At 45.1% G+C, this 26,011-nt stretch overlaps 6 protein-coding genes and 1 pseudogene across 6 annotated transcripts; 4 read left to right on the top strand and 3 right to left on the bottom strand.

Annotated features, from left to right (window-relative positions):
• Positions 1-214: 214 nt before the first annotated feature.
• LHYA1_G006088 (Dilute domain-containing protein) lies at positions 215-2,825 on the top strand (the record flags this gene model as incomplete). Its single annotated transcript, XM_031151028.1, has 4 exons — positions 215-386; positions 413-804; positions 853-1,254; positions 1,305-2,825. 4 exons carry the CDS (start codon positions 215-217, stop codon positions 2,823-2,825), a joined length of 2,487 nt encoding a protein of 828 aa, XP_031003998.1.
• A 5,468-nt stretch (positions 2,826-8,293) lies between these two features.
• Positions 8,294-10,614, bottom strand: YCR2 (Similar to Uncharacterized family 31 glucosidase ORF2 (Fragment)(Escherichia vulneris)(Ontology_term=GO:0004553,GO:0005975)(db_xref=InterPro:IPR000322,PFAM:PF01055); annotated as a pseudogene).
• A 927-nt stretch (positions 10,615-11,541) lies between these two features.
• Positions 11,542-13,173, bottom strand: MAL31_4 (Maltose permease; the record flags this gene model as incomplete). Its single annotated transcript, XM_031151027.1, has 1 exon — positions 11,542-13,173. One exon carries the CDS (start codon positions 13,171-13,173, stop codon positions 11,542-11,544), a length of 1,632 nt encoding a protein of 543 aa, XP_031004000.1.
• A 2,541-nt stretch (positions 13,174-15,714) lies between these two features.
• On the top strand, positions 15,715-16,665 carry LHYA1_G006085 (Uncharacterized protein; the record flags this gene model as incomplete). The annotated part of the gene is made up of 2 exons (XM_031151026.1): positions 15,715-15,734; positions 15,849-16,665. The coding sequence occupies 2 exons, from the start codon at positions 15,715-15,717 to the stop codon at positions 16,663-16,665; spliced, it is 837 nt and encodes a 278-aa protein (XP_031003974.1).
• Positions 16,666-17,369: 704 nt separating this feature from the next.
• On the bottom strand, positions 17,370-18,275 carry CMT1_3 (Alpha-1,3-mannosyltransferase; the record flags this gene model as incomplete). Its single annotated transcript, XM_031151025.1, has 2 exons — positions 17,370-17,626; positions 17,726-18,275. The coding sequence occupies 2 exons, from the start codon at positions 18,273-18,275 to the stop codon at positions 17,370-17,372; spliced, it is 807 nt and encodes a 268-aa protein (XP_031004001.1).
• A 2,284-nt stretch (positions 18,276-20,559) lies between these two features.
• LHYA1_G006083 (uncharacterized protein) lies at positions 20,560-21,426 on the top strand (the record flags this gene model as incomplete). The annotated part of the gene is made up of 5 exons (XM_031151024.1): positions 20,560-20,595; positions 20,650-20,723; positions 20,808-21,009; positions 21,046-21,184; positions 21,260-21,426. 5 exons carry the CDS (start codon positions 20,560-20,562, stop codon positions 21,424-21,426), a joined length of 618 nt encoding a protein of 205 aa, XP_031004003.1.
• A 339-nt stretch (positions 21,427-21,765) lies between these two features.
• Positions 21,766-21,980, top strand: LHYA1_G006082 (uncharacterized protein; the record flags this gene model as incomplete). Its single annotated transcript, XM_031151023.1, has 2 exons — positions 21,766-21,883; positions 21,907-21,980. The coding sequence occupies 2 exons, from the start codon at positions 21,766-21,768 to the stop codon at positions 21,978-21,980; spliced, it is 192 nt and encodes a 63-aa protein (XP_031004002.1).
• Positions 21,981-26,011: the final 4,031 nt, after the last annotated feature.

Below are 26,011 nucleotides of genomic sequence, written 5' to 3'. Positions count from 1 at the left end.
GCACGGACCTCTAGCGGGCACAACATGTTCAAGATGCAACTTCAACACTCGTCATTTGGAGACAGGAGACAGATATAAATGACCACAAAACCAAAACTCCCCTTCGAAACAGCACAAAGTCTCTATCGAACGCAGAAAAAATAAAAGCAGCCGACCAGGGCATCTATGACCACCCACCGATGAACACACCCCTGCATGCAGTCCTCACTCCGCGATGGATATTGGGGATAATGGTGGGGGCTTCGGCGAGGACGACATTGGTACCCAGCACGAAGTAAAGCCCATGCCACGAGCCCTCCCGGACGATTTACCCAAGTCTCTAGACGACCGCAAAAATGTACCTGCGCATTTACCCCAGGAGACGGAGATGTACGATGCGTGGCAAGGTAAGTCTGCTTGCTCGTGTGAAGAGGCGGAATGAAGCTGATGGGATGGAAAGGACAATCGCAATTCCTCACCACGCCTGTATTAGCCAAGCCGCTGCAGTTCAGCAACCTGTCCCTCGACGACGGAAACGATGATGTGATGAAAGGGGATAGCGACGCGCGGTTGATGGAGATGCTAGCTGCGCAGGCCGCGCATAGGGATGGCTCTGCGAGTGAAGACGAGGATGCTGTTGCGGGCGACGATAAGCTTTCTGAGAGCGAAAAGAGGGATGCCTTGCAGAAGGCGCTGAATATGGCGGCTAGCAATGGGGATGTGGAGCGAATTCGGAGGATACTTGGGGGAAAGGCAAAGGACTTTGTGGATGTCAATGCGCCGGACGAGGAGGGGACTAGCCCGTTGATTTATGCGAGTTGTTTTGTAAGTTTTGCTTTTGCGTATGTGGGTATCTGCTAACGAATAGTATAGGGTCATGAAGCTGTCGTTATGGCTCTGCTTGATGCGGGGGCAAGTGTTGACAATCAAGATCGAAATCAGTGGAGTGCCCTGATGTGGGCTATGACAAACAGACATAAGGGGATTGCGAAATCACTCTTGGACCATGGTGCTTCTCCGGAAGTCAAATCATCTTCTGGAAGGACGGCATTCGATTTCGTGGCCCCCGATAGCGAGATTTCGGGGTACCTGCATGACAGCGGGTATCATATTGGAAGTGCTGGGGTTACAGACGACTTTTACAATCCGGGATTCTCACAGGACCGGTTCGAGGAAGAAATGGCAGAAAACGAGATGAGGAGGCGGATGATGATGGAGAGTGCTCGAGATTTGGAGGTTGACTTGGGGAACGTTGGGCTGGACGACCAACCAGAGGTAACCCGCTTCATTCCCAGTTTTGAGGACGAAGTGCTGACAAAATGCAGACCCCCGAAGAGCTTGAAGAAGAAGCTCAAGAGTTTGACTGGGCTCGATGCTTACACGATCAAATGTTTGTGTTTCAGGAGAATGAACTGGGCAGAATACTCGATATCATTATTACCAACATGACACCACAGCGATCTCCATCCCAAAAACCTGTTCCTGCTAACATGATATTCCTGAGTGCTCGATACGCTCACTACCATGCGGACCAGAACCTACTTGCAACCCTTCTTGTCACTGCTATGGACAAGATCAATGATGTAGTGGAGAAGAATCAATGGGATATGACTATCCTGGCCTTCTGGATCTCCAACGCAACATTGTTACTGCATTACTTGAAGAAAGACGGCGGACTATCGGAGTCCACGTCGGAATTCCAGCTCCAGCTCGCCGAACTGATCAACGAAATTTTCATATTGATCATTAGAGACGCAGAAAGGCGCATGGACAAGGTCCTAGATTCGGCCATGCTGGATCATGAAACTATTCCCGGCTTCGAAGATATCGCTTTCCAACACGAGTGGAAGATATTCAAAAGAAAAAACCAAGTTAAAGAGGAACCAGCAGAAAAGCGGTTTCGACCTCCTTCGCCAAAACAAAGAGCCAAGCCCTCTCCTCGAAACATCACATCTCTCCTCTCATCAACGCTATTTGTACTAGATTTGTACGACATTCACTCTGTCATCATCGCTCAAATCCTTGCACAGTTGTTATACTGGCTTGGCGCAGAACTTTTCAACCGCATCATGTCAAATCGAAAGTATCTCGCAAGGACGAAAGCAATGCAGATTCGGATGAACATTTCTAGTCTTGAAGAATGGGCTCGCTCGAACAACCGCCAACCAGAGCATTACGAGCATGGCTCGATGACTTCGAGTGGTGAGCCAACTGTGGAGGCGGCGCGAAGGCATCTTGCGCCCGTCATTCAGTTACTCCAATGGTTACAGTGCTTTTCATCCTTAGGAATGGATGATTTGGAAGCTCTGGTTGGCACTCTACAGCAACTGACCAGACTAACATACCAACAACTGATCCATGCCGTGAAGCACTATCGACCTGAGGTCGGAGAGAAAGGTCTACCGAAAAGCGCAATGAGGTATTTGGTCAACCTGCAGCGAGAGGCACAATTACGGAAAGAGCGACAACGAAATGCTGCGGCCTCCCCAACCACAACGCCCAAGAAGAATGGCAATGGACAGACGCCTGCGACACCCGATACAAACGGGAAACCGATCATTCCAAATGCCTTGAAGCCGTTACCTGCTGATGAGCTACCCATCGAAGACGAAGACGATGCGCCCGAGCACCTCCTTCTGGATCCAGCAATGATGTTACCCTTCTCCTTACCCTCAAGCACCGACATGCTCATCAGCTACGGTGCCGGTTTCGGAGGCTTGAACCGCGAGCGAGAGCGCAAATACATACCTACCGTCCCACCCGAGTTTCTCGCCAAGTTGGATTTAAGTGGAGGGCGAGCGCAGAGTACGTATGAGGAGAAGGACTGGGAGAATGAAGATGTGTGAGTATGGCATTTAAAAGAAAATGGACGGAAGGCAAGCATTTTGGAAGGAAGCATTGGCGTTTGTGAGGCGTCCCTTCGGAATAAATTATTAGCAATCTATATTGCTTGTGCTAGATGAAAACCTTTCGGTTGCTAAATATTATATACAGACCACTATTTTCATAGCTAGTAGAAGAATCTGCAGTCGCTAGTTCCGGGGGTTTTATCTACGCGTTGCAGAAGAGGTTTCGAAATTTTGGAAATCATAACTTCGCAGCAGCTGATTATATAGTTTTCGCCAAGAAGCCAAGGAGGAGCAAGCGCTCTACACTAGAATTTAACCATTCTTAGTAGAATATATCTTCAACTTCAAGTAATTCATATATAAACTAGAATGTATATCTTCTTTCCGGAATATTAAGAAGTTTTTCTAGTATGTGCTTTTAAAACTAAGCCAGGGTCCTATATTAATGATAGTTCAGGCTTTAATTATAACGCTGACTCTAAGTCTCAACTTGAATTTCATATTTTAGGTCGCTTATAGCTTCGACATTAAAACCCTCCTAGTCTAGTTTCAGATAAACCCGCTTGTCTTTACTTCGCTACTAAACTCGTAGCCTGTACCCGGCTAAATTGAACTGTTTTCCATATCGACAGCACGGCTTCAATAACTATAAACATTATCGTTTGAAACAAGGTATAGAAACCATGATTACAACGCCTTCACTTAGCGTCTACCTGCAAATAACTACCAATCAACGAGGCGGCACCTTTCGTAGACCGCACTCCAAAAGCTTCCACATTGTAATACATAGTAATCCAACTCCAGGCTATGTTACGCCGTCGCGCGGGGTCAGCCAGCTCATTGGTTGCCGCCGGCCTCCGAGATTTTGCGTTAAGATCTGGAGATGGTATTCTTAGATCGGCATCGAACTGGATTGTGCTACTACTACCAGGTGAGAAATTTTTGCAGAGGAGGTTTTGGGTAAGTTTTACAGACCTCAGCATTGTAGAATAGAAAGTGGGTTCCACTAAGCTGCTATCAGGTTGTCCGAGCTGAACTAAGGCCGCGGGCCGTACGTAGGGCCAGAAAGGAGCTCGTCACGTGGCGATTTCTCAGCCCCCTTTTACCCTCGCTTAAGAATTAGCATAGCCGGTAGAAAAGAGTCGCAAGTTTCAAGTTTGATTGACTGTTTACGGTTATAACTTGATGGAGGAGAATAAACTAGGATAGGAATCAGGTGGGGTTGAGGGAGGGTTATGAAAAGTGGACAAGAGAAAAAAGTATTGTTTAACATGCTCTATCATTTGTCATGAATATGGCTAATACTCTGACATGTATTCTGAAATTGATTTGTATTATTAATACTACTACCTGTATTATTCTCAATAGATCTAATGCTCCTTATCCGCATTCGAAGAGGCTGCGGCTTTACTTGCACTAATAAGCCTCTTCAACTCCGTCACATACCCCCCAGCAACCCCCCACGCATCCACACTTTCCTCTTCACCGCTGCCCAAAACCCTAATGCCCTGCTTCAAAATCCTCTTCGGCGCCCCCGCTCCACAAATATTACCCACCCGCGCCATATTAGCCGTCACCTTATGGCCGCGTCTCACAAATGTTTGCACACTCTCATCATCGCACGGCCTATCAAGGTTTATAAACTCCAAATCAAAGTCCGAATCCTCTTCCGATAACGGTTTGTCCTCGACCTGGATGTCGTGGGATTGTGATTGGGCTATTTGCGCCATGATGCTGAAGGCCCAGAGCACAAGCGTGGACAGGTAGGCAGCGAAGGGCTCCAAGAACAGATTGCGGCTGTAGCGGCGTATGTACCAGAATATGGCCGCTGCGTGCACGACAGACAAGCGGGCCTTGTACTGGTCTCTGACCAACCACTGCAGGACCGTGTAAGCAGATTTGTTCTTTTCGGGATGAAACCTCGTGCCCGAGACGTAAGCATTAGCAAATTCTCTTATGGCGTCGCTAGGCGTAAGAATTATAAGTCTCGCGAGATGCAGATGCAAGACAGTCGGATGCTCAAAGCCGGCCAACTGCGCAATCTTGCTGTTGGCGGACCAGTGGAGTATATCGAGGCAGTCGCAGGCGCTGTTGCGCCATTTAGAGAAGGTCTGTGATGAAGGGGGCCATAGTTCGGTGTCTGGGAAGCGGACCCCCGGTTGGGATGTCGCACTTGGCGTCCAAGAGAACATTCTATTCCGTACATGCTGGCGGACTTCTATAGTTTGTCGGCAGATGGCTTGAACTAAAAGAACGCGGTCAAATTCGCCGAGATTGTCAATTAGGCGCTTTTCAGTGTATAATGTTTCGAGGGCCTGGGATAATGTATCTAAGGAGGCTAATTAGTCATCGTCTACTGCATAGAGCTTTAGTTCCTTCAACATACAACTTGTACCTGGGGTAGTATCTTCCTTGGTTGGATAGCTTTCCCATATTTCTCCGAAGCATGACAAAGGTGCCTGGGCATCTGCAAGGTCAAAATGATGACGCTGATCGAATTCGTAAGAATATGTGAAGTCCAGCATCTAAAAGGTCCTCAGTTGAGAGTAGAAAGGCTTTGCGACGGGGCTCACCCATATCATATACCCGGCTCTACATCTCAGCTGAAGTTCAATTGCATTAGATTCCACTAAGGTTTTGCGGGACCCAGACTTTAGCAAGTGCATACGACGAGCAGCGGCAACGAGAGCGGTGAAGTCCGAGAGTGCTTTCTCCATCAAAGATGAATTACCACTGTGAATCATGATCACAGAATTCAGAATCCGTGCTTGAATGACAGTTATATCGTCCACGGCAGCTGTACCAGGAAAGGGATCTGAAGAGGTGGTGTTGTTAGATGAAATTTTGCTATGTATCCTTACTTCAAGACCGCGCTGAACTGTGTGATCTAGCATTCCCTTGAAGCCTGCCAGCTCTGCAGAAGGTGTATATTGTGCTCCGATTGCTGCTATTGCCATGACTAAGATCCAAACCTCGTCCACGGGTTGGAAAGCCACCTTCTGCAGAAGTGGAAAGTTTGGATGGAAATGGTCAAAATACAATTGACAAAGCTTGTTGATAAGCATATTAGAGGGGAAAGTATCAAAATCAAACTGGCTTGAAATTTTGACTCCCAGGAGTTGTGCATTTTGAACTATGTTCTTGTATAGATCAGGAGACACCCAATGAGTTGACCGTCGCAGTTCCTCTTCTAACGCGGTACCAGTCAAAGATATATCATTGAATCTGGAGCAATGACTTGGTGAGATGATATCTTCAACATTGGAGTGTTTTCTCTTCTTGCGAAGCCTCCGAACAGTGTCCCGAGCTCCTATACTGTCAACATATGATCCTAGAGAAGGCGACATTGATTCCTCAGAGCCCGTCGTTCTCGAAGCCTGACCTGTTACAGAGTGCGTTGATTGCGCTGTCGATGGAACACCTGGGCTATTTTCTTCAGCAGCCGTTATTCCAAATGGCGCAGAATTCACTGGCGCGTTCTGATTCCACTGCCTGGTGTCCAATTCAAGATTTAGAGCTCCCTCGCCAGGAGTGGCATCAAAAATAGGCGGAGAAGCAGAAGACGGAGCAGGATCAAGATCAGCTACGGGAAAGACCTCGTAATCGCGATTTCTCCAGACATCGTTGCTGGGGGATATCCAGTTGATGGAGTCCTGCCACTGACTAGAGCCTTCTTGCTGGAGGTCGAATTCGAAAGCCAGAACTGAATTACTGATGGGAAATTGATTATATTGCAAGTAGGTAGGGTGGTTCATCCACCTAGAATCCCATTGTATCTCAGGTGTCGACGCTGGTGGGAATATGGCTCCTGAATTATCAGCTACTGAGTTCGTAGCTAGAGATGCGACTATTTGGAAGCCTGGACTACTTTCAGTGACGGGCACAACGTTCTCGAAGGGCATTTCAGCCGCCTGTGTTCTACCAGGAGTATCGTTCCGTGTATGTTTCTGTCTATCCATCCCAGGGATGCTACTCGATTGAGTCGAACTAGGCTTTGGTTTGGGAGCTAAGGTGGTGGGGTATTTACAATTTAGCCCCTTCTTCTCGCAGCCATGACAGCGTGCACCACCCGAGCACCGGACCCGACTACTAGCACAAGCAGTACAAGCTCTAAAGGTAGTTCCGGGTTTGAGATTCTTTCCTGTCCCGTTTTCATCACTTGCACTTGCATGCGACTGCTCGTGGCGCCGAAGAATATCGCTTCGAGTGTTATGTCAATATCTCGAGGCTAGCGGGACAAGACAGGCAGAGGCTTACGCTCTTGCAAAGGCCTTTCCACAGCTCGAACATTGGAATGGCTTTTCTTTAGTGTGGGTTCTCGTGTGGCGGTTGAGGTGTTCTCGGCGAACAAAAGTAGATGCACAGCTTCCGCATCTGAAGGTGGGCTGCTCCGAGGATTGTGGCATTGTATCATATCAATCTTGTTTGATAATATAATTCAATGCGATCGATATGCACGATGAAGAGAAAGGCATGGCGGACGGGGATAGCTTTAGAGAACAGCAGATCTAGGTGTTCTTGGGTTAAAAGATTTTCTACAGCCTTCATTTCGTGGGGGGGAGCGGGGAAGCGGGGAAGCGTCGGTGTATCCTACCCCATCCAGCTTACAAAGGAGTTGAGTTTTGACCTTAAAATTAACGATTATTTACTAAATCCATATTGTTTTAAATTTTAATTACTCGATCCATATTGTTTAAAGCCTTATTACTCGATCCATACACTTTTTAGTTTCTACTAGTAGTTTGCTCTATTATACTTAGAATTAGTGCTAGCATAGCATTATACTATTATCTACTAGTAATGAAGACATGTATATAATATTAAAGAGGTTAATAATAAGCTAGAAGTATTAGAATTTATATATCACATATATCATATAACCTTACATATAATTATCTAGCCTAGTAATCTATAGTTTTATTATTGCATTTCTAGGTGTAAAAGAGGTTCTTACTAAGAATGCAGCGATAAAGTGAAAGGCCTTAATACTGCTTGGTTATTAGGGCTAAGATCACGTGGTACACGTGATATACGCATTCTAATAAGATATATAAGCACTTATTATAGCTATATGCTAGTATGCTAATATCTTAGAAGCTATATAAAGTTATAAGCTTCTATTACTAGTAGTAGATATATCAGTTTTTGCTAGTAAAGATGGAAATGTATGGATCTATAGAAATAGTATGGATTTAGTAATTAAATTTAAAGGGAAATAGTATGGATCGAGTAATAAAAGCATTAAACAAATGGATCGAGTAATTAAGATTTGAAACAATATGGATTTAGTAAATCGCCGATAAAATTAAAATCCTCATTGAAATACTCTTCAAATACGTATAGCGATCTCCAAAGACTATTATTGGAATCATTGCAATCTACATCTTTCTATTGGGTGTATATATATATTTAATGTGAAATTGCACGCCGAAGTGCTGTGCGATAACTCATATACCTGCAGTTGACTACTGCCGTATAAACACAGGCATATCGCCCAAAGGACATTCTACCTGAATCGTCTGGCCACCCGCATACCTTGTTTCCCCAACAAATGATTGCCACTCAGTCCCAGCAGGCAGATAAATGTCAATAACTCTTACTCCGGGCGCCAACACCGGACAGCACAAATACTTGTCGCCATACATATACTGGCTATGCACATCCCAGCTCGTCTTATCTCCAGGGAAATTGTAGAAGCAAGGACGCATAATAGGTGTGCCTTTCCTGTGAGCTTCTTCCATGAGACCGCGAGTGTAGCTCCGCAACTGCTCTCGGATGAGCATGTATTTCTTACATATTTCGTACACGTCGGGCCCATACGACCAGACCTCGTTGTCAGCGCCAGAACAACATGTGGCACCCCCGGTTGTGCCTTGCTGGGGCTGGCGTGGTTCCCGATCGCCGTGGAGTCGCATGACCGGACAAAAGGTGCCCCATCTGCAAGGTTTGTCATTAGCCACGGATGTTTACATTGGCAGAATACAAGATCATCGCATACTGAAACCAGCGAACGAAGAGCTCCCTAAAAGCTTCGTTATTGGGATCTCCCCCATGGAAACCACCGATGTCTGTCGTCCACCACGGGATACCAGCAATGCCCATGTTAAGACCTGCTGCGAGCTGGTTGCGAAGACTTCCCCAAGAGGAAGCAATATCACCACTCCAGACCAGGGCTCCAAATCGTTGGCTTCCTGCCCATGCGCACCTCAACAAATTAACAATATTTTTCTGACCGGCCGCTTCTTGACCCTCGTAAAATGTGCGTGCGTATTCGGAGGGGTAGATGTTTCCAATCTGCAGGTTAGTACCACGGTGGTACCGGTAGTTATCGAAATCGTAGACGCTGTATTCAGGCTCTGCTTCATCAAGCCAGAAGGCCTTAATGCCTATTCTGAGGTTAGTAACATATCTTGCAAAAGGAAAGTAAATGTAATGCTAGAAAACAGAATAAGAAGCCGGGTACAAGTGATGCATGCCTTTGGAATAATAGTTCTTTTTGGCTTTCTCCCACACATACTTCTGTGCCGCTGGGTTAGTTGCGTCGTAGTAAACGGTTTCTCCCTCGTAGTCCATTGCGATTCGTATTCCTCGATCTGTCCGGATCAGATAGCCGTGCTCTATCATTTCCTGATAGTTCTCAGACCTTATAGATTTAAGTTTAGTATGCAGCATCATTTTGATGTATCACAGGAAATATACTTACTTTTTATCAACAGTAGGCCATATTGACACCATCAGCTCAATCCCCATTTCAGTAAGCTCTCGAACCATTGCGTCTAGGTGTAATTAGCTTTGTACAGACTAGAAGAATGTTGCAAAGTAAGTTACCGGGATCCGGCCAGTAAGTAGGGTCGAATTTCCATTCTCCCTGTTTTGGCCAATGAAAGAAGTCAACTACAATCAAAGCAATCGGCAGTTGGCGCCTTTTGTATTCTCGCGCAACTTGAAGAAGCTCCTCTTGTGTCTGGTAGCGAAGTTTGCATTGCCAGAAGCCGAGGCCATACCTACGTGTTCGTGTTTAGCAGGATCCGATGTAAACGCTAACGCTGCTACGACATGGCGATAGGAAGACAACATACTCAGGCATCATAGGGACAGTCCCAGTCACACTTGCATACGCCTCCTCAATCTCAGCTGGAGAATCTCCTGCCACAAGCCAGTAATCCAGTACATCTGTCGAGAATGCCTCAAAACTCATAATGTTCTTCCCTAGCACAGCGCGTCCGATAGCAGGATTGTTCCACAAGAAGCCGTAGCCGAGGGAGGATAGGGCAAATGGCACACTTGCTTGTGAGTTTCGATGGGCAAGCTCGATATCGAGGCCCTTGAGGTCGAGAAATGGCTGCTGATACTGGCCCATCCCGAATATTTTTTCATTGGGGTCAATAGATTCAAGTCGCAGCGTGACGTGGTAATCACCACCGGTGATAGGCTTGAACTCGCGCCCTTCGATGTCAAGGGCGCTGCATTTTGGATCTAGAGGATCGCGACGGTTGCGTGTGTATTCCTCTAACAACGTTTTCCCCTGAGAATTGGTTATTGTGAGCTTCCCTAGCTTTGTGACTGTAGCCGTGATCTTGCCGTTGCTGATGAATGCTACATTGTCTTTGATGGCAATTTGACCTGCGGAGGAAGTTGATGGTTTGATATGCAACGCCCAGTCTTCATCTGGTATTTTGCTCTTCTTCGTAGCACGAACACGCAGCGCGTTGTCGCCCCATGGTTGAAGCCGCAATTGCTCTGCGTCGTAGCGGAATACAAGGCAGTCTCCCTCTCTGAAAAACATGGTGAAGTCTGAGTGATATGAACAAATCCGAAAATATTCAGAGAACCATTTGACTTTTCATAGGTAGTCATAGCGGAGCGAAGGTTAGGAGGGGAAGAGGGGAGGAGTACTGTAATACTGCACCTCATTACCCCGCCGCAACGATGGTTCGTGGACACGAATCAAGCAAGTATGACAACGTAGAACAGCAACGGGGTTGTGGGTATAGTGTTGGTTGTTTGCTCAACTCAAGGCCAATTGTTCAGCACCAGCAATCACCTGAACATACCTAGGTAGCAATGCAACTGTGACCCCGCCGGAGCCCCGCTAAAAATTATAACATGGACCTCGCGTATTGGGCAACCCCGCCGGAACAGGGTAGGGGGTAGATTGGGGGGTAGGGCTCCTAGAGTAACGGCATGCGTAACCAACAAGAACCAGTAAACTTTACCTAATTGTGCTGCTTTGCTAAGTATGCATGCATGGCTGTGGTTCAGGAGATTTTGTCGAGAACAGTAGAGCTACTATCTGCTATCATACCCATCTCCTATTACTCTTCTTGTGTCAGTTGGGAAAGCGTAACCTCTAGATTAGGCTTAGTTCAGGGGTAACTTCACTTCCTATTTACAGACTACAGCCCCGCAGGATTGCTCTTTAGACTCAACAATATCTTATTGTACAAGCCATAAGCGGGCCACTAGACCCTGCTATTAATAGCTTGAATAATATTAATAACGTAGGTATAAAGAAATCACACTGTTTCAATTTACCTAATCTACCTAGATTTGCCCTCTGACAAGCATCATAAATAATAATGCTTACAAGTTTGAGATTTAAAGCTTTCCTTTGGATTGCTTTCCAAGTATGTAATTTGCTATTATCCAACCAAATCCACAGCCAAGCAAATCATGCGCTTAAGCTTCCCTTTCGAAATTTTCACCTAGCAGTCTAGTTCGTTTTTACTTGAGCCACGGCATCTTCCTTATAAGGATCAACACGCTTCTTAGAAAAGTCTCTTGACCCCACATTCTCCGCAAAAAGGAGATCCAATTCTTCAAAAGTCTTGCCTTTAGTCTCTGGTAAGCGGAAAAATGTCCAAATGAAGAACAAAAACGCAAAGCTTCCCCAGAAAAACCCCGTCTTCCCTTTCCAGTCACCCGCAGTAGGGTTAAGCATGTACGGATTGACAACGTTGGTGACAATCTGGGCTATGTAGTATGCGATCCGGGATAGACACACGCTCTTGTTACGCAGGCGAGTCGAGGATGTCTCGGAAATGATGGCGTAGCAGATAGGTCCTACAGTCAGGTAGTAGACGAATAGCCAGAAAAGCATCATAGTCGCTTGTGCGTAATTACCACCCACGGAGTCTTTGGCTGTTACACTGATAATGCCGACGATCCATAAGATGCCTGTCAGCCCAGCAAGTCCCCAGAGATAGAGAGTACGACGACCGAAGGTGTGGAGTAAGAACCAAGATATTATAGTGCCAACTGATGCTATGCCAAGTCCCCCCACAGATAATTTGTAAGAGATAGAGTTTGGCAAACCAGCCTGGACGAAGAAGTAGGTTGGTGTTCCTCCCATTACAGAGCCACAGAATGGTTGGGCGGCAAAAGCCATGCAAACGATTTCCGTACGTCGACGATCAATTCCCTTGAAGCAGTCCCAATACGAAGTACCTGCATCGATATCTTTTTCCAATTCATTTGTGTGGACCATCATGGCGATGGTTTGCTTTGCATTATCTTTTCGACTTGCAGATGCGAGCCGAATCACGCTCTTTTCAGCGTCTTCCAGTTTTCCAGCACGAACCAAATGCCATGGGGACTCGGGGGTAAAGTAGAGAACGGCAAACAGTGGAAAGGGCCAGATCCATTGGATTGCAAAGGGAATCCGGTAAGCCCACTGTGTATTGTTAGATGATAATCCCGATTGGACACCAGCAGAGATGAGCTGTCCGAATGCCCAACACAGATTGACGTAGACAGTGAGATAACCTCGAAGGGCCAAAGGGCAGACTTCCGATGCGTATGCTGGTCCCATTGTAGCAAAGACACCCCACGGTATGCCACAAAGCAATTCTCCACCAAGAAGAACGGGAAGGTTCGGTGCAAAGAATGTGATGAAGATGAAAGCCACCATGGCTGCAAGTGACGTGAGTAGCACCTTTCGATAACCAAGTCTCTGGGTAAAATATCCGTTGGCAAATGCACCAATGATTGTTCCGACTCCAATAGCATTACTTAAACCAGCCTGCCAAGATGCCGAGACTTGGTAGGAACTAGAGACTGGGACGAAATCTCCATACTTCCGGGCAAAGCTTTCCTGGGCGTAGAAGGAATTGATAAGCACGAGATCGTAACCTTCCATGATGATTGACGTCGAGACCAGGAGGGACCACATGACTGCTTTGGGGTACGTGCGGAGAGCCTCCCTAACTGTCATGTTATGCTCGTCCAGAGCAGCTTGTTTGGCTAGCAGATGGTTCTTCGTGTCGATAGAGTCGACTATTGTAGGTGGATGAATAAATGCATCTTCAAGGTGTGAGTTGTTAAATTTCTTTTGCGTGGACTCCATCTTGAGGGGCAGAGAACTGAGATCGGGTAGCTCGAATCAACCTGCGGTCAGATGCTACATATCGACCTTTTAATAGCGAGAGGTAAGAAGTAATTGACAGTTGGGGATTGAAGGCCTTTTGAACACAAATAAGAGCAGCTGTCTAGTTGAAACCCCCTCATTTCCCCGCGTTCTCCATGCATGTTGAATTCAAAGCTTGCATAAGTCTAGGGGTCTTCTGGGGAGCGGACTAGAAACTTGGTTCTGATTATTTGTTTATCCCACCGGAGCGAATCTGAGCTGGCGTGAGGGGGCCGGCGGGGAAGCGGCAGAGCCTCTGCCATAGATGCATATACATATAATCAAGACTATATCTTTAATCGTCCTATATTAGACTCTTGTATATGTCACGGGGCAAATGCAGAGTATGCAGAGCAAAAGCCTGAATTGATATATGAATAATTAACTAAAGAGATAAAAACTTTTCCGATTTTAATAAATTCACTTATAACTTTTAAACCAATTATGCAAATCGAATAATCGCGCTAGCGTTTAAACCATCTTAACTCTAGCTTTCTTTTAAGCCTACCTTTATAGTTCTTACTTGAAAAATAAGTAAAAGCAGGCTATCTAAAAGAGTTTTAAATCTAAGAGTAATATTAAAATTAATTTTTTTTCCAATTTTATGAATTCACTTATAACTTTTGCTACAACCGTCTAAATCGAATGATCGCGCTAGCATATTAACTATCTTAATCTCGGCTTTTATTTAAGCCTACCTTTATAGTTCTCACTTGAAAAATAAGTGAATACAGCTCATCTGAAGGGTTTTTAACTTCTAGAACTTTATAGTCTTCTCTCTTCTCTCTATTATAATACTAATCAACTTATAATATATAAACTGAGATTTAGCAAGAATGCCATTTTTTCTCTTATTATAAATATTTCTATTCCTAGACTAATAATTATTTAAATCAAGTAATTCTTAATATTTTAAAATTGCTAGAGTTATAGCTTTCTAGAGAACTAAAATTTATTAAGTTATATTAATTTTTAAGTCTAATATTTAGTATGCTATCTATCTGCTATAATAACTATCTTAATTCTCCTCTTTATACTCTTTTATAATTCCTTAAATAATTTATTAGATAAATAGTTCTAAGCTGCTTATAATATGCTCTTAAGCTATTATATTATATGCTCTAATTTATTCTTTTTCTTAGCTATCTTAGAAAATATCTTATAGATCTTCTTTATTATAAGTGAGTTATATATATATAGAAGCTTAATATAGTATTTAATAAGTTTAATAAAAGAGAGAGAAGAATTTTTATCTAGATCTAAAGAAAAGTAAGCGCTCTCCGGTTAAGACTTAGTAAGCTAAGTATAGGCATAGCTTATGCTTTACTTCTAGGGCTTACTCTTTATATTATAGTTAAGCAAAATACTTTAAGGCTATCTTAAGATCTAGGTATAATATAGAGATTTTTAATACTCTATAACCAGCTGCCTTATACTAGATTTTAAAGAGAGTATCTCTTTATAGCATAAGCCGGGCTTATAACCTATTAGAAGTAGGCGGTATTAAGAGATAGAAGCTATATATAGTTAAATAAATAAAATAAAGTAGTAGCTAAAAGCTCTTATTATATTATATTAAAGTTAAGAAAGTTATTCTATATAATTATCTCTACCAGGAGACATTTACTAATTCACACATTTGTAATAACTAAGCAGTCCCTCACGTGACTCACGTGACGAGTCCTACCAAGATGCCATATTGCGACAATTTTGCATATCCCACTTGCTTTCCCCGCTGTTGTATACCACGACTAGATTGTAAGGCTGCTTAGACTTGGAAGCGAAAAGGACGGTATCTTCTTGCGCTTTCGCCGAGTTGAGAAGACTACGGTCTTGTAGCAACCATTCTCCAATGTCGACATAATTGTTTCCCGGGAAGACAGAGGTGCTCGAATATCTTCTTAAGAGCGAGACGATTGCTCTGGTGTAATTCTCAGGTGTAACTGTCCAGACAACAAGGTTAGTGAGGCCATGAGTTGCAGGCAGATGGTAGGATAAGTGAGACCTTACGTGCGGACTTTCTGCGCTCCATATTCGATCGTGGTACGCAGAGGCTGCAAGTACTGAACACTGCACATCATCATGGTGAAGTCTTTATCATTGCGAAGAAGGAGGCCGAGTCCTGAAACCTGATGCAAATTAAGGACAAGGCCTCGCGCGCGGCACGAACTCCTGCGCCAATGCATATACATACTATTTCCATAAAACATGTTTAGTTAGGCGCCCGGTGGGCGCACATGCTTCCAAGCGGCAGCGGCCCGGATTTCTAGTGCGGTATTGGCGTCGGCTCGACTGCTGTCAAAGTACCACCAGGTAGGACTAACGTAGTATTCACCTGGGCTGTGGCGCACCGCCACAGCGTACCCAAATTTAGAAAACACTACGTCGGAATCCGAGACCTAAATCCCACTTCAGATCCCATTTATCATTTTGATAACGGTGCCATCAATTCGGATCAAAGCTGGCCTTTATTCAGTACTTATGGCTTCCCTTGAGACAGAGTAAGTGCCCGCCAATAGAGTCATCGATGTATGGCCTTTAGTATGGGCATCATTAGTCGCGAACATAAAAGGGTAGGTACCGTTAATCCCGATGCTAACAAAGACTGCCACCAGCTTCCCAGCAGTCCGCGCCTGCATTTTCGACATGGACGGGCTGCTCATCAACTCCGAAGACATAATCACTTTGTCCATCAACCACCTTCTTGAAAAGTATGGGAGGCCTGTCTTGACTCGGTCGATTCGGGCTCAGCTCATGGGTGTCCCAGACTCGACAAATGGCGACGTATTCCACAACTGGGCCAAGTTGCCCATCTCCCGCGAACAATTCGCCCGTGAATCGTCTGAACAAATGCGCCTGCATTTTCCGGATTGCGAGCCGCTGCCTGGTGCGGAGAAGCTTCTGTCGAACCTTAGGAGTGCACGTAGTACTTCCTCTGGGGATTGGATCGAGCTGGCATTGGCATCCAGCACCAAGAGCTATAGCTACGAGTTGAAGACTTCGAAGCCGGAAACCAAACGGCTGCTTAAATTCTTCCGGTCCGACAGGCGGATTCTGGGTGATGACCCACGAGTGCGACAGGGTCGAGGGAAGCCAGCGCCTGACATATATAAAGTTGCGTTGCAGTCGTTAAACGCGACGGCAGACTCTGGCGAAAGGGCCATTATGCCCAACGAATGTTTAGTCTTCGAAGATAGTGTGGCTGGGGTAGAGGCTGGAAGACGGGCTGGGATGAGGGTTGTTTGGGTACCACATCTAGATGTAGCGGTCGAGTATCAAGCGAGGCAGAAGGATGTGCTGGCTGGAAGGACTGGAATGTTTGAGATTGGAGATAAATGGCAGCTAGGAGAGATTGATGACGGCTGGGCTGAAAGCATACCGAGTTTGGAACATTTCAACTACGAGAGGTACGGCATTGATGTGCTGTCCTAAATCTTGAAGTGGTATCAGTTGTTCAACTTGCCCCATGTGTATTTATTGAGAGCTCCCTCCCACATAGAAATTATTGGTTAAGCAATGAACAAGATATATTCTCCCACTTTCCGCCCAGTGCTGGTCGATTACGTTGCCGTGGCTATTGGGATCAGCATATCGAATGCAAGTGTTGCGAGACGACGACGACAGGAAAAATTGAGTGTCGAAACTCGACAAACAATTCTAAGATTTGGGCATGCCTGGAGGACTAAAGGTCATTACTGATGTGTTATTTTTCTCCTTTCCTTACTTTACAGAGGGTCGAAATGGTATAGCAACAGAATTTGCGTGGCAAATAGCTACCCCCTTCGCTGTGGTTCCTGACGCAATTTTACCCTGTAGTCCCTGAAAACGTTGAAATCCTATAAGGGGAAGCCAATTTTGCAACCGACTATCACAGGGCATTCGGCTGCTATGATCTGTAATCGAGAATTGAGACTACATACATTGTGCTTGTGCTATAGAGCCAATGGTCACTTGACCCTAAGAGCGTGTGTTCGAGTTCCCTATCTCTCCAATCACATTTGAGAAGACCTGCTTTTCCGTTTTATTCCTGTGTGAAGAATCTGAATCCCTCCTGATATTTGCTTGTAGCCCTTGTCATCTCGATTCACGAATCGACACATTGGCATGTGGCCCGCGTCGATATTTCGTATGGGCGCTTAATGCCTGTGATCGAAGACGAAAAGGCCTCGACAACCTGCAATTGTTAATAAGGTCAACTGAGTGTGGTCGTTCATCTTGAGATAACTGATCCCCACAACGCCCTTCGCTTCCTGGAAAGTCAACACCTTGAATTGCTGATCATGTTGCTCATATACGTCCATAAATAGCTCATGGATCAGCTCCAACTCGGTGCTGTTGATTTGCAGGGTTCGAATGTGATGTGGAGTCCCGAGGGAGAAGAAATCGTTCACAACTACTCTAACTTATCAACTTCCGCATCAAGTAAAAACACGGCCAAGTAAAATACTAAGTGGGCCAGTTTTGACTCTTTAAGTATCTTCTCATGATAAACCTTGGTCCCAAGGAACAAAATGTTGAGCTGAATAGTCCGGATCTGTAATACACTTGACCTCAGCGGGAGGATCTGCCTTCCACTTGATCCAATCCGCCGTGTCAATCGTGCTATCTTGGGGTACCCAATGCGAGACATAGCCTTTCAAATCCTTGATCTTCCTCGTTGCCTCATCACTATACTCCACATTTACTGTTGGGATAACGGCAATCTTCCCGTATCCCAAATGCCACATGTCCTTGCACCACAGTCTAGGTTCGCCTTGAAAGCACTCTTCATTGTTGGCTGAACGGAATGCAATTTTCTGCTTTAATAATGGTTTCGCTGTGAAGGCTGTGGCGCTATTCCAGCATGAAAATACTTGGAAGGGCTTGTGATTTTGATATCTCTCCCGGGCAGTCGAATCGTCCCAGAAGAGATTCCACGCCGAATTCCAGTTCCCGTCCGAGCCAATCTTAGAGAATGTATTACCAGTTATGGTTCGTGCAATCCACACATCGTAGAAGGTAGGGTCTGGCCCAACATATGTCCAGTCCATAGCACAAGTCATGTCGGCTTGCAGGTAAGTCCGTTGATGTATGAGCTCCAAAAGGTCCTCCATGCACAATGTAATGTCATTGATGAACACAACCGTGGTATCGGGATGGTACCTCTCGGGGCTTTTAGCCAATGGATCGAGTGCTAGCTTCTGTAGTTTTGCTAGTGTGGAAATGCGCTCCGTTTTTTTAGGGTTTAATGTGCTGGATTGAAAATGGTATTGTATGCCCAACTTCTGGATCTCCTCGTTGGCGGAGAGCAAGACTTTATATGTACCATCTTTCGAGCATCCCTCCACAATCGAAATTGCGCAATTCTCAGCTCCGAGGAACTTTGCCGTCTCGATAAGTGTCCCGACCAGCCGGGGGAGAACGTTGATGCATCGTTAACAAACTCCAAACGCTTGATGTAAAAGCACTCGAGTAAATTCAGTTTCGCGTGGACCCTCGGCTTGAATTCCTTCTCGTGGAACTGGGCTTAAAGACGGTCTTGGACATTGAACTTAGCATACATGCTTGCCAAGGCCTCTTAATAATACTTAACCTCTAAAAACCCTTCGGGAGCATTCGCATTACAATCTAATCTAATTTTGTCAGCTGGTTAGTTAGAGGAGGCAACGATGGTGATTTTGGTGAAAGCCAAATCCTAATAGTGAAGTCTTCAAACAAATTTGGCATTCTCTGACTAGCAACAATGAGAATTTTTGCAGCTTTTAGATGAGATCCGAGACGTTAAATGTAGTGTCGGGTGATGCCGAAGTTCTGTCTCCTGGACTTAGCCGTACCCATTCTTGGAGAATCGATCCTAAGTGGTCAGCCGATCATACGCTGATCTGTTCCCTAAGAAAAGATCAGCCTGACCTAGAGTGAGAAAAGGTTCATCGATGGTCACCCTACTTAACATGTGCTGACCTTTTTTCTTAGAGCATAGTAACCAGAACTGGGTCATCCAAATTGGAGGGTATTCCCAGATGGTCATCCACTGCTCTACTGTGCTGACCTGGTTTTCAAATTGAAGTGACTGTGAAACGCTACCTTACGAAACGATAGAAATCATGAACGCTCAATCTAATACATGACAGGCTATTGTAGTTCCCAAAACTGGGGGAGGTGTTCTGAGAAAGTTTGCTTGGAACCTTTATATGGTAGATTAAAGTAACTTATCCGACCTTACAGTTCATTTGATTGGAGGCGGAGCTGGATAATAACGCCCATAAGAGCCCGCATAGTCGCTGTTGACCATGGAGCAACGACCTCCTCCACATTCAGTAAAGGGTACATCGGAGAACTTCTGAAGACGGAAAGAAACCTTCGTAGAGAAGGCAGACGAGATGAGGAGCGAGTACGGCTGTGAAGTCTACGTCTTGGTACGGAGAAATGGACGGCTTTTTGAATATGCCTCTAGACGTGAACCTTCTTGGCCACTTAGCTTGACGGACGTCGTATGTGGTCTGATTGTTTTTGTTCATACATGCTAAAAGTTTCAGGATCAAAGTTACCCTCTCGTCAAGAGGTATACACCTGCTAGCTTTACAAAACAAGGTACTAAATCTCGACTCTATAAAGGTTGGAGGAGAGACGCAAGGGACATACCAGGGCAAGAGTTGAGCTTGAGGCATTGATGTTTGTGAAGGGACAAGTTTGCCATCAGTTCATAATTTAAACTTTTTCCTAAAATATACGCCTCGCATTATCAGTCGATTGCAATGTGACCAACCGTGATGTTCGGAATATCCTCTCTGAGAAGAAAAGATTCAGCGATGCAGACTTGAAAAGAGATGCGACGGCATCAGATGTGGGCGACTGCAAAGTACTGGAAAATGGGCTGACTGGAACAAGTCTCCACTGTAACTCTCCACTGCTAACCAATGAAAATTCGTATGTCATCATTTGTGCTTGTGACGTCACCAAACTTTTCATGGGGTCTAGGCTCTTTGCAGACCACTGTTCTTTCACGGCCAGCCGCTCCAAGTCCGTACCATCCTGGGTGAATCCATACATGGTTCGTTGTTGTACGAAACACAGACTTTGCCAATATAGCTTGTGGCAACTTCGTATCATGTACAATTACAGGGTAAGACTGACCTCATATCAAAAACGATGTATACCATGGTTCGCCTTGGCAGCGATCGCAGTACAAAGTGTCGTATGAAGCAGAGGGTGGCATGAAGGAGCTGCTGGAACTTTTTATCGCACATGAAGAAGTGGTCTGGAGCCTCGCGATAGCTTGCCTTGAAAACCGCTATCTACTTTAAGCTCGTGCAGCGGGCCGAGCCGTAAACTAGGAGCGTACGTATTATGTGGCCTATGGCAGAAATCTTTAACGAGAAATCTGTGACTAAAGCTCCGCTATGGTGACATCGCGGTAAACCTGCTCCGGGACCCCAGTGGCGGGCCCCATCGGATGTCCTGATCGAGTTTACGTGCGAGTTTACGAAGAAGTATCTCGGTACAAAAGAGGCGTAAGTTTAACCCTGGGCCTTCTCCCCCGCCATCCCCCTTCCCCACGTATTCTAGCCGAGACATGCAACTTACATAGCAGCTAGGAATACGTTTATACTCCCTAAGATTATCTTTAATCCGTCCCTAATCCTTAGTCCGCACGTCGCCCTCCTGGGTCTCATCTTTACCAACGATGCTTTCTTGGCCCCAAGTCTTATATCAGCTGAGAGGATTAGCGAGCTGGCTATCCCGCCTGGCTATAAGCAGCTGCCCTTACGTCTAAAGCCGGAGATAGCTAATATCCCCGTCTTCCGCAAGTCTATTAGGACGCCGTATAGCTAGCAAGTCTCGCCCGATCAGCCACTACCATATACAACTCTCTTAAAGTGGATAAAGCGGCTCGGCGTACTTACTAGGTTCCCGCAGATCACATGTCCGTACTCCCTCCAATATAGTGCAGGCAACGCCTTTAACCAGAGCGGTGCGTATTATTTCCCCCCTTCCTTACAACCCCGCTCCTTACTCGTAGTGCAATATGCTAATTATAGACTAACAGGTAATATAAGCGATGCGCTCCAGAATATAATAATGCAACATGCCAAGATTAACACCTTTATTAAGCACTACCTCCAGCGGATAGTTACTACTAACACGCAAGCTATCATCTCCGGCTATAAACCTCAGCGCGACCTAATACAGGCGGCCTATCAGATGACTCGCTAGATTAATCCTAACTAGCAGCAAGAACTCACGCCTAAGGAATCTCTATCCATTAATCAGGATCCTATCATCTGCCGCCTTATTATAGAGCGGGAGAAATAGAAGTGCCGTTTTAAGAGCATAGCGACACAGCAGCTAGGGTACCGGATTATCGGCCAGGCGATCTTTAACACCAGGCAGCGGCTAAGAGCTACACTCCTTAAGCACGTTCAAGAGCGCTAGGATCTGGAACACCTGGTTAACAAGATCAAGCGGCAGCTCTCTAGGCTTAAGCTCAGCCAGGACATAAAGAGCATAGACCAGAACAATAAGATGCCCCCACTCTAGAAACGCTTGGCGGAGATGGTAATAACGCTCTCAGGCACGACTATTAAAAAAGAGTTCCGCCGCCGTAATCCGGCTATCAATACTATTACTACCTACTACCACTTCCAGGAAGGGGGAGCTGCTGCTATACCACGTAAAAGGTCGTCTATGTAATAGACGAGTCTAATGCCATTAAAGAAGACCAGCCCCTAGCTGGTAGCCGCCTAGGCCGAGAGGCAAGCGTTAAGTGACGCTATGCTATTAGTGTTTACTAAGGAGAGGACTAAGACCTGCTTCCTCTACTTAGAGGAGTAGAGCTTGCTAATTAAAAAGCGCACTTATAAATATGCTAGTCCGGAAGACTTAACAAAGCACTTTAAGTAGAAGCATCTAGCCTATATTAAAGAAGGGGATCGGCTCTAGTGCAAGGTCTATCGAATAGGGCTGTAGCATAAGCAGCATCTCTAGAATCACATAGAGAGCATCCACGGAACTATTTCCTAGTACTTTAATAATATACTAAGAGCGCGTGGTTATAGAGCTTGCGTTTGCCCCGTCTTCTCTTTTTCCTTCTATGCCCTTTCTCAGTTATATGCTATTCTCACGGCGTGCTCACAGCGTGCTTACGGCGTGCTTCCTATGTAAAGTCATAGCCAGTTATGCATTTATGGGGGTTGCTTGGTATGTCTGCATGTGTACGAGTTCGCCGTCGAGCAAGATCAGCAGCTGCATCCGTCTTTGTCGAGGTATTCTTATCTTGGCGGCACAACTAACGAAACAGAACCAAGGCGATAAATGATGCAATGGAAGCTCCAATGACTATCACAGCCTTCCCGCTTTTGGAGAGACGAAATGGTGGTTTCCAGTGCTTGGCGACGTCTTTGGTCGTCCCTGGAACAATGGCGGTGCACGAATAGAAGAAATCATAGGAATTGTATATGTCCGCAAGATTAAACATGTAATAGTGCATCTGATTAAAGGCGTAACAGTTAATAAATGATGCCGTGCTATTCAGCTAGAAGCTTCCATGAGACGAGTATCTTCCTGTTAACACACTGGCATGTACGTACTACATCGACGGTCTTAGGATAATATTCTCTCTGGTGTGAAGTGACATACCTCATATTGACCCAGACAGGCTGACATGCTATCGAAGCCCCAAGCTGCGCAAATGTCAAGAAGTTCGATTGTGTAGACGAAAAATTATTCGAGAACGATTGTTTCTGAAACGACACCAGACAACTCCACCGCCTCGCCTATCATGAGTCCTGGGATGATGCATTCGCCAACAAGGAGGTATCGGCCGTCTACCGCTGGACGGATGGCGTACGGGAGCTCCATACCATCGAAGACACAGATGAAGTCTCCCTCCATGGCGATAGGCGGTAGCCAGCCTATTCTCCTGTTCTTCGTACGGCCAAATCGCCGGTGTAGCTTTTCCATTATTATACTCTCCAGGAGATGGCTCGATTTAAGGCTCATGCTTGCCATCACGGCATTTAACCACGTACCATGGTCGTTTTCGTATGCTATGGCTTTGTAGAGACGTATTTGAGTAGAAAACTCGCTCCTGACCACTTCTAAACTCTGATATACTTCTTTGTTAACGAGAGAGTCGCCTAGTAGTGCGTTTTGGAAAGCTTCCTCGTTGTTGGCGATGCTCGTGGTCTTCGCGATGGCCGCGCTAGTATAGCGCTTATTTAACTAGCTGGAAAACGCTTGCTTAGAGGCCTCTCTAGCCTGATTTATATCGCGTCAAAGTGATTTTAGTGAATCGTTCCACTAAGGCTTAGCGTGTAGCGCTAACCGGATTTGGGGTATAGCATTATGTATAGCGCATAAAATGGCGCTAGTATAACATTCCGCTATATTATCCAGACGGTCTAGGGTTGCTTTATAGCTACGTTTTGCATTAATTTATTCTAAGCTTTTTAAGCTTAAATTAGAGCTTAAAATATATTTATTTATTTATTCCATTAACGTCCTGTGTGAGTCTAAGACTATGTAGGACGGCGCTAGCCTAATGCTAGCGCGGGCTAGTGGTATAGTCAAGAGATATGTCAATATGTTTCCGGTTGGAATCTGTGGGACTAAGCCTAATGCGGACTAGGTCTATAAAGCAATAACGCCATAATAATAAAAATCCCCCAGGGCCCCAAAAACGTATAACTAACAAATAAAAATGAATCAAGGAGTGGCAGAAAGCAAAGGCGGTCAGCTAGCATAGCCGTTTCTTATGCTGCAATCGCGCTCTTATGCATTCTAAGCCAAAATTAGGAAAAATCGATGGATTCGGCCAGTGGAGGTAGGCGGTGAGACTTCTAAGCAGTGTATTGCTTAGTCATCATCGAATTCTGCCCGTTCAAGCCGCCATTTGCGGGTACTAATACCCGTTTCACCTAAAAAGGTCAGCAGATGCTGGCGTCCGATTTTCGTCTCGAATAGGCTAAGCATGCTAAGCCTAAATGGGACATTGTCTTTCAGTCTTTTGCGTTCTTCACTATATTCGGGGCATTATAGTATAAGATGCTATAGTGATTCAGGCTTGTGACTGCATATGTAGTGGTTGGTGGGTGTTTTATCGAATCGTTTTAGGTATGTCCTAAAGTAGCCGTGTCGTAGCTTAAGCTGGTAAAAGGCGCTAGCAGTGGATCTAGCCGTTTTGGGAAGCTGTATTCGAGAGTGAATTCGTGGGTTGAAAAAGTTAAAGTAGTGGCCTTTGCTGTTAGCTAGAGCATTCGCCCACGCATGCCGTCGTATTTAGTTGATTTTTATGCCTATATAGGCATAGCTTATATGGGCAGCCAGGGCGGTCTGGGTGGTCGGAAGTGATTTGGACCCTAATTTGGCTAGTCTATCCGCCTCTTTATTTCCATTGATATCTTAGTATCTAGGGACCCACTCTATTGCTAGCGTGGATCCGTTTTAGGCTATTTTAGTAGCGGCTGCAATAGCGCGTAGCTAGTGAATTTGGCCCGGATTATCGGAAGGCCGCGCTAGCCTATAAATAGCGGCTTGGTTATCCATATACACCCGAATATCCCTATTTAGGCCTAGTCTCATCGCATCTTCAAATGCTAGGGCAATGCCTTCTAGCTCTCCATTATAGACGATTTAGTGCAGTCCTATATTTCGGGCTAGTTGTATAAAAGGGCAACTAGCGCATTTATAGCCCGCTAGTCCCACTCCAATTCTAGTGCTTTTAGGCATTTGCGACCCATCTAAGTAGTATAACACCTAATTTAGCAATTGTAACTATATTTGCTAGCAGTATATCGTAGCAGTTTCCTCTTTTAGCAATTTAGCGATTCGTGTATCCTAGGAGATAGAGCAGTCCTAAGGGGCAAAGTAGAAGTAGTATATAGGTTCAATTTTGCTGCTAAGTAGAGGTGCAATAGTCCTAGCAATCATCTAAAGTCCATATCCTAAGTAGCTAGATTTAGCAATTTAGCAATTCACTAGATAGTCTAGACTTAGCTTAGCTAGCCGAAAAGCGTATTTATATATAGCTATATCTAGCTATATTACAGGCGGTAGGAGGCTAGCTTCCACCTCTATGGCCTAAATTAGACTAGTCTAAAAAGTGCCTAGGATTTTGCATAGTACTAAATTTTAGAGGTGCTATAAGTAGTCTTTTGCATATACTTAGCCTTACTACTAAATTAGTAATATATAGTTAGACATGCTAGTAATATAAGCTAGGTATAGCTATCTAAAAGCGGTAGGACTCAGCCCTTATTCGCTATTAGCTAGCCTAGATATACATCTAAATATAGACTTAGCCTTAGCAGTGCAGATAGTGATATGCTCCTTAAATCGTAATAGAGCATTAAAGTAAATACTAAGCCACTTAACTATCTACTTTAGAGGGACTATAGTCCCATCTAGGAGTATAAGGGACGCTAGCTTAGCGCGTTCGCCTGTGCTAAAGTGAATTAGTTTAGACTTTTTCGGGTTAAATTGGATTGCGTTTTTACTAGCTAGCTGAAAAAGCTCTTTAGCTACTAGCTGCAGTATCTTAACGTTTTTGCAGGGGCTAGTTAATACAAAAGAGAGAGTAATATCATCCATATAAGAGATAAATTTAACTGCACGTGACCTAAATAGGCCTTATATATAGATTAAGAAAAGGATAGGTGAAATAGGGCTTCCTTATAGGATTCCGGTCTAAATAGGCTGGTTTTCGTCTGATTATCTATTAAATAGAAGCTTAAGCGGAATCCCCACAACAAAAACTTTTCCGATTTCACGAATTCACCTATAACTTCTGCCACAACCGTCT

The sequence above is a fragment of the Lachnellula hyalina genome, assembly GCF_007821495.1.
Source record: "Lachnellula hyalina strain CBS 185.66 chromosome Unknown contig00103, whole genome shotgun sequence".
NCBI classification, from domain to species: Eukaryota; Fungi; Ascomycota; class Leotiomycetes; order Helotiales; family Lachnaceae; genus Lachnellula; species Lachnellula hyalina.
The sequence above is the reverse complement of the archived record's forward strand: the minus strand, read 5'-3'. Positions and strand labels throughout refer to the sequence as shown.